Source organism: Opisthocomus hoazin, chromosome 2, assembly GCF_030867145.1.
Source record: "Opisthocomus hoazin isolate bOpiHoa1 chromosome 2, bOpiHoa1.hap1, whole genome shotgun sequence".
NCBI classification, from domain to species: Eukaryota; Metazoa; Chordata; class Aves; order Opisthocomiformes; family Opisthocomidae; genus Opisthocomus; species Opisthocomus hoazin.
The window spans coordinates 8,026,770-8,038,738 of NC_134415.1; the positions used below are offsets into that span (position 1 = coordinate 8,026,770).

The following is an 11,969-nucleotide window of genomic DNA, read 5'->3' on the forward strand; positions in this document are numbered from 1 at the left end:
CTTACAAATATCTGCAGGGTGGGTGTCAGGAGGATGGGGCCAGACTCTTTCCAGTGGTTCCCAGCGACAGGACAAGGGGCAATGGGCACAAACTGAAGCAGAGGAAGTTCCGTCTGAACAGGAGGAAGAACTTCTTCCCTCTGAGGGTGACAGAGCTCTGGACCAGGCTGCCAAGGGAGGTTGTGGATTCTCCTTCTCTGGAGATATTCAAGACCTGCCTGGACAAGGTCCTGTGCAGCCTGCTCTGGGTGACCCTGCTTTGGCAGGGGGGTTGGACTGGGTGACCCACAGAGGTCCCTTCTAACCCCAAACATTCTGTGATTCTGTGTAGTTTATACCAGGCTGGCCTGTGGCGTATGAGCAAACAAGAGCCCACGTGGGGAAAGGCGAGGGCGAGATTTAAAATTATTTTTCAAAAGCCACAGCTGGAGCTACCTAAATGCAAACACTCAAGGAGGAGACACACGAAACGCTGAGGGCTGAGCGTTTCCAAGCCTAATTCTGGGATGCCTCCGGCCCGTAGCCCTGTTGCGGCGAAGCACGCGTCGGACCGGTGGGCTACAAACATCTCTATCTACGATGAAGCTCAGCTGCTCCCGGCGCCGCAAATTCCCGGACGGTCCCACGTTTTCTCCTCCCACCCCAGGAGTCGCCGTGTCCGCGTGGGGACGGCAGCTGCGCCGTGGCACCGTGCACTCCACACCGGGCGTCCCACGCCGGGACACAGGCGCCGAGCAGGTGGGTGGGCGTCCCCGGAGCAGCGTCCCATCCCGTCCTGCCCCATCGTCGTGACGCCGGATGAGCAGGGCTTGGCCCGGGGCGCAGAAGGGAAGGATCCAGGGGCTCTGCTGACATAACAAGCCACTAGAGAGCACTCTCAAATGTATTTATACCTTTTGCCTAAGCGCTAGTTCATACAAACACGCGGTTGCCATGGCCTGGTTTACAGCACGTCTAAAAAGAGAGCTCCCAAACATACCAGGTTTTCTGAGGCCACCGCAAAGGCGGTCAAAGCCTCCCTTGTGCGGCCCCCGTCCCACCCCCGGGACCCAGGCGCAGGGCAGCACCCCCAGCTTCACGCACCCCCTCTTGCCCCACACTGCTGCCCATTTACAAACAAGTATCAGAAATAGTACCAAAAAACAGTTTAAAAAAAAAATTCCACTTGGGCAGCTATAGCTTTTTCCAGTTGTCTTTTTTTATATACAAAAAAAGGTGCAAGAAGTATTTAAAACTCCTGGTTTCCTTACACTTAGTGCCAGAAGTTAAAAAAAAAAGTGAAAATGGCAACAGGTCAGTTCGGCAGCTATCAACGAAAGCACCATGCAGGTGATCTGCCAGGAAAAACATCTTTGCAAAAAAAAGCGATGGAAGAGGGTTGGGGGAGGGGGGGAAAATAATCACACATTCTTCATTAAAACACTTTTAATACTACACAAATTACAGTATCACCTTTTAAAAAGTTTAAAAAGGAATATTACCAGTAGCACTGATGCAGCTAAAGCACTTCAAAATAATCCAAAAAAAAAAAAAAGAAAAAAGCTTGCAGCCCAGCAAGTAGTAAACAGGGATAAAGGGAGAATCCACCAGAGTGTTACTGTAACTCAGTAAAGCAGCCAGAAGGAAAAAAAAAAGCAACATCGAACGTGAGAAAAATGAGCTATGTATGAACACCCTCAGTTTTTAATTTTTCCCTTTTTTTTTTTTTTTGTTTCCTTTTGCAGTCCTGAAGTTTCACGGTGCAGATCAGACCCGGCCGCGGTCCGGGGGCCAAACGTCAGCGTAGCCACCGCGAGCCATTCCTTTTCCAGCTACATTTTTCCCCGACCGCCGCCTGACATCACCGGCCGGGGAACCTCCGTCCTCTCCAGGAGCCCCAGAGCTGGGAGAGCGAGCGGGGCGGCCGGCGGGGAGGAGGAGGAGGAGGAGGAGGAGGAAGGTGTGCTTCCTCACGGGCCTCTCCGCCCGGTCACGCCGTCGTCCCTCGGCCCCAAAACAAGGGTACGCTTTGCCAGGAGCAGCCTCTCGCCCTCCGAGCTGGGCCACCTGATAAGACAAAACGGGGAGCCTTCGTAGGGAGGCGTTGGGGTTTCGGTTTTGCTTTAAGGGTAGGGATACCACCTTCATCAACAACATGAGCTTCATCCCACGGGAGGTGTTATGCCAAGCAACTTTGAAGAACTTGTTACCATCTGTCAGCTCAAAATCCATTTTTTTTTAATAAAGTGCCTAAATACACATTTACACAGATCATAGTGGTTCCAAAGAATCCTTTACAGTTGTTTTTTTTTTATATATAGGTATATATATAAGTATATATATATAATGTGCGTTTTCTTCAAATTGGCTAAATGTGTTTACATAAGACACCAATCTTGACTATAGGTATAAGTTTTAAAGCGTAATATTGACTCAATGAATTTGTTTATCATGCAAGGCTTATCTAATATTACATTGACCTGTAATATGGAACACAATGTAGTGGGTGTGCTCATTAAACACTTCATAAAAAATTACTGTGCATGTGCAGTTCTGATCTTCAAATACTCATAATGACCATTTCTTTTTTTTTTTAGGAAAAAAAACAAAAAAGTAGTCTTCCAAAAAAGATCTACTCTGCATTAAATTGCAGCCTGAACATTATCACAAGAACAGTTGACTAAAAAGCACCCAAAATTCTTCAAATTATAGTCAGCTGAACAGATTTTTGCCTCCTCCTCCTCCTCCTCCTCTCCCAATACTGAAAGTGTTCGTCAGCCGGTCCCCGGGAAGGGACGACCTCGCCACCCTCTCGCTCAGAAACACCCGCTGAGAACCGAGTCAAAAACACCTCAACAGAAGGGCTCGTACAGCTGCAGCGTTGCCAACGAACTACAAACAGCACAAAAACACCACTATAAGACTCGAACTATTTCTAGTAACCAATGATTTATTGATTTGAGAGGTCTGCTGGGTGATGCAGAAGCGCAATCAAAAGAGTTCTCCAAAGTAGCTTAAAAGGCAGGGCCGGGGCCATTATGTGCAGCCCTAATTGCTTTCATTTCAACCAGTTTATATTTTCATTTTCAAAGAATAGCAGTAGGTTTGTCTCAAGCACACGTAATAAGGAAATTGCAGGTTTCCTCCACCCACATTCGGGCTGTCACTGATCCGCCCGCGGGCGATCTGGCAGAGCCTCAGTCGCCGCTGTCACCGCTGTCGCCGTACCACGCCATACCTGCCACTGCTTGGCAACACCAGGGCAGCGACAGGAACGACAGCAACAGCACCCGAGGCGACTGATAAGCAAACTCAAAGTCCACCTGCGCTATCTGAAAATTAAAACTAAAAAAAAAAAAAAAAGCCTCTCCCCCACCTCCCCAGCTTTGTCCGAAGACACGAAAGCCCCAGAAGTGACGCTGAAGACCTTCAGAGATGGCAGCGCTACGTCGGCGCCTTCGCCAACCCTGTAGTTAAGTTCGTTATCAGAATTCCACGTTACGGTACGTAATTGGTGAATAAGTGCAGTTTTGTAATCTTACAACTGATCACGTGAACTGCGGCCAACTTTGCCTTAAAAAAAAAAAAGAAACAAAAACAACAAACCACCACCAACCACCAAACCAAAAACAAACCCAGAAGTCCCTACCTCGACACCTCTCCACGCCCTACTCCGGAGGCGACTTCCCTTGAGAAACACGGAGGGATCTGGGAGCGGATCTGGCGGATGCGCCATCGCCAGCCGCGTTTCTGGGAGAAAGCCCCCCTGCTCCCTCCGCTCGCCCGGCCGGCGGGACGGCGTCCCCGCCTCGGCCAGCCACTCTTCTCCCCAACCGCCTCCGACCAAGCCTGCACGCCACCAGCTCTACAGGGCAGGGGCCAGGAATAAGGAATCACAGACAGTAAGGCAATCTTTACAACGTCAGAAAGTGTATTTGGCATTTAAAAAAGAAAAAAAAGAAAAGAAAGAAACAGGGGGAAAAAAAAAAAAGAAACAAGTGCATACAAATACAGCTAGAAGCATTTCTGGTTTGCCAAGTGCTCTCTAAAAAAAGCAGCGCAAGTCACAGCCTACATTGAACAGTAACTGTCACCAGGGAAGCACAACAGTCGCTTTAACAAAAGGGGAAAAAAAAAAATAAAGAAAAAAACAAAACCAAAAGGGAAAAAAAAAAAAACAAAAACAAAAAGGGAGAAGAATTAGAAGAAATGCCTTTATAATAAGTACATACCTTTCGTCTTCAAAAAATATAGAAACACAATGTATTCAAAAAAATCAAAATTATACAGCCATGTTTATGAAGTCTACATTTCCCTTGTCTTGGAGATATATATATATTTATATATATATATTTATAGATATATACAGAATTCGAGCAGTTCAAGGTGACGTCGGGCGGCGAGCGCGGGCAGGTCACGAGTCCCTCTCCTTTTTCACTTTCACGTCTCCGGCCAGGATGGTGGCGATCTCCCCCTGCATGAAGGCCCAGGGGACGTTGGAGCCGACCAGGGGACACTTCTCCCCGCTGGGACAATACACCTCCCCGCTGGCTCCCTGCTGCTTGATGCTCTGCCGGGAGCAGGGGAAGCAGAACTTGTGCGAGGGGACGGAGGGGCACTGCACGAAGTGGGTGTCTTCCAGGCGCTCGTGGCACAGGGTGCAACACAACGGGACGCTGGCGGCGAGGGACGAGTCCGGCAGGCTGGCGGGGTGGACGGGCTCCATCCCGCCCGCCGCGTTGGCCCCCTGGCCCGGCACCTCCCTGCCTGGGCCCAACCTTCTTTGGTTCATGGCGGAGGGCGACGGGGGGCTGCTGCTGTTCCTCCGCGTCGTGGAGTGGACCTGGTTGGCGTCTTTGGAGGCATGGTTGCCCCCGGCATTGTCCGCCACTAAAATGAGGGCGGCCATGGGGGACTGGCCGTTCTGGGCCGCCTCGGGCGGCGTGGTCCGGTTGGAGTGGGGCGAGGCGGTGGGCGGCGGGGGGGACATGAAGGGGGTGGCCGTCAGCGGCAGCTTCAGCCCTTCCGACGGGGCGGGCAGCCAGGGCTGCGCCTCGCCGTTGATCTTCGGGGGTCCCGCCTCGCCCTCCGGCTCCGGGGAAGGCTTCCTCTTCCGGGCGGCCCGGGCCCCTGCGGAGGGGAGGAGGAGGAAGAGGGTGAGCAGGCACCGCAGTCGCATCGCACCGCACCGTCGAGCACGGGGGTCACCGCCGTGCAACCGCACAAACCGGTGGCCGCGGCTCCAAACCCCCCACACCCCCCCCGCCCCGTCCACGGCCACCCACGCCGTCGGGCCACCACCAAGCCGCCCGGGACCCTCCCCGCCGCCCCCCGAGGAGGCCCCCCGCCGCCTCCTCACCTGGCTTGGCCACGGCGCCGTTGGTCTCGTAGCCCAGCAGCCTGCCGCCCGCCATGCCGGGCTCCTTCTTGAACTTGCTGTCGAAGGGGGGGACGGCGTGGCCGCCGTGCTGGTGCAGGGCCAGCAGCGTGTCCCGCACCGTCTTGGGCTTGGCCAGCCACTCCTGCTCGCCCCCCGGCCGGCCCTTGCCCCCTTCGCCGCCCAGCTCCGCCGCAGCCGGCAGGCTCTCGGCCGAGCCCCGCTTCTCCTTCCCGCCGCCGCCGTCGTGCTCCCCCGCCGCGCCGCCGCCCGACGAGGAGGAAGAGGAGGAGGAGGAGGAGACGGAGCCGGGCCGCTTGTGCCCCAGCTCGCCGGGCTGCCCCGCTGCCTGCCCCCCCCCCGCCGCCGCCGGCTGCTGCTGGGCGACGGGCACGGCCATGGCGGCGGGCGCGGCGGAGATGGCGGCCAGCGAGGCGGCGGCGGCGGCGGCGGCGCGGCTGCCCAGGCCCCCGATGGCGGCGGGGAGCCCGGCTCCGTTCACCAGCGGCACCAGGGTGGGGGGCACGGCGTGCGTCCGGCGCGGGTTGGGGCTCTGCCGGTTGAGCTCGGGCGGCTCCTCGGGCTTGGGGAAGCCGTTGGGCACCAGGATGCCGTTGACCTGCCGCCCGCCGCCGCCGTACTCGGCGCCCAGGCGGGGCGGCGGCCGCTCGGCAGCCAGCGAGTAGCGCTCCAGGGGCTGCGGGGGGGGCCTCGCCGCCGCCTCCGCCGCCGCCGCGGGGTGGGCGAGCTGCTGCTGCGCCAGGAGCTCCTTGGCCGAGAGCGGCGGCTGCTTGGCGTGGGGCGGCGGCGGGGCCCGGCCGTCGGGGAAGCAGCCGTGCGCCCGCTTCAGCTGCCGCGCCGTGTCGATGACGAACTCCACCCGGTCGGCTCCCTCGTAGTTGACGCAGCCCCGGCAGACGGGCTCGGTGAAGTCCCAGATCATGGCCCAGGGCATGCGGGGCAGGTCGCACAGGTAGCACGACTGCCTGCGGGAAGCAGCCGCCACCGCCGCCGACGACATGTCCCGGCCCCGGGGCAGCGGCGAACGCCCCCCGCTCCGGCTCCGGCCGCCTCCTCCTCCTCCTCCCCTCGCCACCGGAGTCCCGACGGGGAGGCTCGGGCGCCGCGGCCGCAGCGGGACCGTCCGGCGGGCCCCCTCCCGTCCGCCTTCCTCTTCCGTGCGCCGGCAGGCACAGCCGCTGCGGGGGGACGCCGCTCCCCTCGCCGTCTCCGCTCACAGGGCGGCGGGGACGCGCATCGCTGCGGCCGCTGCCCGCCCGCACGGCTCCCCCGCTCGCTGGCTACTACGGGGCGGTGCGGCGGGGCGGGGACTGCCCGCGGGGGGCCGGGGCCGGGGCTGGCGGCGGCTCCGCGCCGTGCCCGGGCTTCCAGCCGCCGCCGCCGCCTCTGCGCGCCGCCGCCGCCGCCTCGATTCTTCGACAGTGCCGGCCGCGCCTGCGCGATGCGCGCCCCCGCCCCGCCGCGGCCCCGGCCCCGGCCCCTGCCCGCGCCCCCGCCAGCGGCACCGGGGGTTCCTCCCGCCGTCGGGGGGGGCCGCCGCGCCCCCGCCCCGTCTCGCGGAGGAGGGGGGGGGGCCGCGCCGCAGCTCCCTCCTCCTTTTCCGTCGTTATTTTTATTTTTGTTTTTATTAACGATTTGCCGAAGCCACCCGGGGAGGCAGCGGGGCGCACCCCCCCCCCCATGCCGACGGGGGCTCGGTCTCCCCCTGCCCGGTGACCTTGGGCTGCGCCCCCCCCCCGGGGGGGGAACGGACGGGACGGACACACAGACACGGACCCCGCCGCCCCGCTGCCCGCCCCCAGGCTGCCCGCCGGGGCAGGAGGCACCGTTATAAATAAATACAACCATTACCACGGGGGTTTTTTTTGTTTTGTTTTGTTTTTTTGAGGTGTTTTTTTTTTTTTAACTGCTGTCCCCGCGCGCAGGAAATGGGACGCTCGAGATTTCCCGCCGCCCTCCGCCACCGGCCGGCGGCTCTCGAATGCAGAGGAGCAAAAATTCACACAGGCTGAGTGAACGCCGTCTCCTCCCCCCCCCAAATACCCGCAGCCATGTTTTCCCCCTTCCACGCTGCGAATCGCTCACCCGCGCCGAAGCGGGGCGGCGGCACCGGAGGAGGGAGGAGGGGGGGGGGAGTTCGTTCGTCCCCTCTGCCCCAGGGGGCGAAGCAGCCCCTCGCCGGGTCCTGCTCGGGCCGCCCTCCCCGCCGCGTTATGTAGGTTACCGGGGGGGGGGGGCCGGGACCGCGGAAGCTCTGACGTCCGCGGGAGGGGCCTCCCCGACGGGGCGGACGGGCCGCCGCCTCCCCGCTCCTCGGCCCCGGCGAGGGGGCTTGGCCGAGGGTTGAGGGGGGGGGGATCCGCCGGCCCCCATGCTGGGTTGGGGGACTGCGCAGCCCGGAGGCCCCGCACCCCGAGGCGGCCCCGCACGTCGGGGCGGGAGCTACCCCCGGAGCCCGGGGGACAGCCCGGCCGGGGCAGGGGAGAGAGAGAGAGAGACCCCCCCGGAGAACCAAGGGTTAACAACGGCTCGCATTTGCCCGAGCAGCTCTCCTTTCACATTGCATCAAAGTCCTTTAAAGCTGTTTCTCTTCCCTCCTCCTCCTCCTCCTCCTCCCCTCCCCGGCTGGAAAGGCGCTTTATCCAGGCATGCTAAGTAAACAGATCTTTGTTTTCGTCTTCCACCCACTGCCCTCTTTTCTGCAGCCCGGAGCTGGAGCCTGGCCAAGCCGGCTGCAGCGATTGCTGCCTGCCCCCCCCCCACCGCACACAGACGGGGGGGGAAGGAGCCGGCTCGCTCGGGTGAGGCAACCGCGCCTGCAATGGGCAGGGACAAGGCAGGGATTGTCATTGCGCCTCGTCATGTGATGGCTTATGAAAGAGGAAGTGCTGGGGATGTTTTAGTCACGTACTCCTTTGCCCTCTCGCTTTAGCCTCCAGGTTCTCCGAAAGGAGGGAGGGAAAAAAAATAAAAAAATAAAAAAATAAAAAAAAAAAGAGGTGCGTGGATGTGCGCTGGTGGGAAGCCAAGGAGCGGTGTGTGAGCAGGGCTGGAGCGCTGGCGGGGGGAAGCTGAGGGGAAGCAGAAAGCAAAGCTTCTAACTGCAGGACAGAAAATATGACCTGTATTTATTTTCCTTTATTTCTAATGAAATCTAGCCGCTTGGAAAAGCCGAGATGAGCAGTATTCTCTTTTTTTTTTTTTTGCCGCATTTGCCGCCTTTGAATTCATTCTGCGGGAAAAGGCAAAAAAAAAAAAAAAAACCTACATTACCAAGCTCAATGTCAGAAAGCTGATAAAAAAATAGCAGCAGTGCTACATAGGAAATGTGGTTTATGTATCAAATCACAAAAAAAAAAAAAGTCCTCGAAGCTGCTGACTCTTACAGCAGTAACTGCACAGGAATCAAACAGATAATGCATTTGTTTCTTTTTCGGGGGGGGGGGGGGTGGAGGAACAGCAGGCATCCTTGTGTGCCCGATCTCTGCAGAACGCCCCGTGCTCCATCACAGCAACGCTATGGGTAGGAGCGGCCGGCGCTGGAGGACACCTGGGGGGTCTGGGGCAGCGCCTGGCCGAGGGGCACCGTGGTGGGATGGATGGGGGCCAAGCGTGGGGTCGGAGACCTTTGCCATGTCCTGGTTGTGCCCAACGTCATGGCTGAGGGAAGGAAGGGAGAGGAGAGGTTGGAGCAGGGCAGCTCTGTGAGGTGGACTCACTCCACCAGCCACACATTAATGCCGTGGTGAGCCCCTTCTTACCCCGTTTTTTTTAGTTTTTGATCGAGTGTACCCTCAGCAAGTTTGTTGATGACACCAAACTGGGAGGAGTGGTGGATACACCGGAAGGCTGTGCTGCCATTCAGCGTGACCTGGACAGGCTGGAGAGTTGGGCAGAGAGGAACCTGATGAGGTTCAACAAGGGCAACTGCAGGGTCTTGCACCTGGGGAGGGACAACCCCATCCACCAGTACAGGCTGCGGCGGACCTGCTGGAGAGGAGCTCTGTGGAGAGGGACCTGGGAGTGCTGGTGGACAACAGGTTGACCGTGAGCCAGCAGTGTGCCCTGGCTGCCAAGAAGGGCAATGGGATCCTGGGGTGCATTAGGAGGAGTGTGGCCAGCAGGGCGAGGGAGGTTCTCCTTCCCCTGTGCACTGCCCTAGTGAGGCCCCATCTGGAGTACTGTGTCCAGTTCTGGGCTCCCCACTTCAAGAAAGATGAGGAGCTACTGGAGAGTGTCCAGAGGAGGGCTACGAGGATGATGAGGGGACTGGAGCATCTCTCCTATGAGAAAAGGCTGAGGGAGCCGGGCTTGTTCAGCCTGGAGAAGAGAAGGCTGAAAGGGGACCTTATAAATGCCTATAAATACCTTAAGGGTGGGTGTCAGGAGGATGGGGCCAGACTCTTTTCAGTGGTGCCCAGCGACAGGACAAGGGGCAACGGGCACAAACTGAAGCAGAGGAAGTTCCAGCTGAACACGAGGAAGAACTTCACTCTGAGGGTGACGGAGCCCTGGACCAGGCTGCCCGGGGAGGTTGTGGATTCTCCTTCTCTGGAGATATTCAAACCCCGCCTGGACGCGGTCCTGTGCAGCCTGCTGTGGGTGACCCTGCTTTGTCAGGGGGGTTGGACTGGATGACCCACAGAGGTCCCTTCCAACCCTGAACATTCTGTGATTCTGTGATTCTGTGACTTTTTCCAGTGAACCACTCTGAGGTCTTGCTGTGTTTTTCTGCAGGATCTTGTTTCCCTTCCTTCTTTTTCTCCGCACGGTCCCAGAGCCGTGCTCCCAGCCTGCGCCTCACCCACGTACGCATCCTCTGTAGGGCCTGTCCGAACCAGTGCTCCTCACCCGCTCCCCGATGCCCCAGTGTTCCTCCTTCCCTCCTAATCAAGGGCTGCCCTGCGTCCTTCTCCTGCAGATATACACTCCTTCCTCCATGGCTTTTATCTGCATCCTTCTCTTGGGGCCGAAGTCCTGCAGGGTAGTAGCAAAATGGCCAGAGCTGAGACAGCGAGGGTGATGGTTGCTGGAGGGTGCTACCACCTCTCCTTCTTCGATCCGTAATGAATTCTGGAGGCTGCTCTCCCAGAACTGAGAGGGGAGAGGCTGGGAATAGTCCTTGAAGTTTTGGAGTCGATCGGATGCGGGTGATATCGGGCCAAGGAGCCCACCAAAGCAGTGCCATCGCTGCTGAAAGCAAGACCTGCCAGCTCAACCTGCGGGAACCTGAGGGCAGATTACAGCCCCCGCCAGCGCACGGCCGGGAGTCCGGCCCTTCGATGTTGGTGACAATCTTTGTGGAGTCTCTGCTGAGAGGAGAGCTCTGGTAGGACCAGCGGGACCTTGCCTCCGCTCCGAGGTGCCTCCTGATTTTCTGGCATAGCTGCCGTTTTCATTCCTACTGGAGAGGGCAGGTTGCTCCAGAGGATTTTCCAGAAAGCTGAATGAACCTGGGTGTCGGTGGGCTGCTTGCCTAGGTGAGGATTATGTGGTTTTTGCCAACAGCTCCGAAGCCCCTAATGCAGCTGCCGGAGCTGCTCGCACACAGCTGCTCGTCTTTGCCTGCAGGAGCGAGCTGCTGGTAGCCATTTTGGAAACACTGAAACTTCTGATTTTCGTTGAAAACGATCCATCGTTTTCCACGTGCCCGCTTTAGGCGTGGGTTTTGAGACGCACCATTCCAACAGCAGTTCAGGTGATGTCCTCCTTTCGCGTTGGTGCTGGTCCCGAAGCCGGGCACACTGAAAAGAGAAGAATCTTAGAGAAAAAGAAAAATTCCCATCCAACAGTGTTTGTTTAGTGCCATAGGGGAAAAAAAAAAAGACACCGATGCAAACGAGAGTATCATCAGGCGCAGCCCGTTGACACAAACAGGCTTTGGACAGGCTGATGGGGAGCCACTGATCCTGCAGAGGTTTACAACCGCCGGTAACTTTATTCCCAGGAGCATCGCTGTGACAGTAAAGCCACGCGCACTCACGCGTTCGCAGGACGAGAGCGCGCTTCCCCGAGAGCCGCTCGTCAGCAGCCTGCTGCCTGCTGCCGGGCCTTGCAGGCTGGAGCTGGCTGCTGATGGCAGGAGCTGGCGGAGGGTCCAGCACCAGAGACCCCACCGGGGATGGAGGGGGGTCACCACGCCAGCCCCCTGCAAGGCGGGACGTGCCAGAGGGACTCGGGCAGCGCTCGGTGCCTGCCTTTTGCGGTACGCAGGGTGTTGTGCCCTTTATTAACTCCTTGAAGATGGCTGTGTTGAACGCCGGTGTCTGGTGTTAACTTCTGAAGAGCTGTGAGGCACTGCCTGAGCAGAGCCTGCCTGGAAAAGGAAGCAGCAGCAGGACACCGGCGTGCCACTACTTCACTGATATCTCCTGAAATACAGAGATGCTACGAGTGCTGCTGTTCTGCTGTGATTTTTTTGCTCTAGAAAGCTTGGGCTAGTTACCAGGGGATCGCAGTGCGAGCGAGAGCCCGGGTGCGGCAGCTTCGGCTCCGTTGGTGGGCTCTGCGCGAGGCTGTTGGGAGCAGAAATTGCACGCTTTCTTTAAAAAAGGAAACAATTCTGTTTTTAACCGCGCCGTTGACTTTACGC

The 11,969-nt window shown here is 58.3% G+C and overlaps 1 protein-coding gene across 1 annotated transcript; it reads right to left on the reverse strand.

The window, feature by feature from the left end:
• Window positions 1-4,307: 4,307 nt before the first annotated feature.
• On the reverse strand, window positions 4,308-6,476 carry IRF2BP2 (interferon regulatory factor 2 binding protein 2). Its single transcript, XM_075412272.1, has 2 exons — window positions 5,339-6,476; window positions 4,308-5,109 (listed from the first exon to the last, which is right to left on the reverse strand). Exons 1-2 carry the CDS (start codon window positions 6,375-6,377, stop codon window positions 4,394-4,396), a joined length of 1,755 nt encoding a protein of 584 aa, XP_075268387.1. The 5' UTR covers window positions 6,378-6,476; the 3' UTR covers window positions 4,308-4,393.
• Window positions 6,477-11,969: the final 5,493 nt, after the last annotated feature.

Excerpts from the sequence above, each read along its gene's own strand:
- IRF2BP2 (XM_075412272.1), bottom strand. The coding sequence starts at position 6,377 with ATGTCGTCGGCGGCGGTGGCGGCTGCTTCCCGCAGGCAGTCGTGCTAC. Across the intron at positions 5,110-5,338 it reads CGGCGCCGTGGCCAAGCCAG|GGGCCCGGGCCGCCCGGAAG; the intron begins GTGAGGAGGCGG and ends TCCCCTCCGCAG.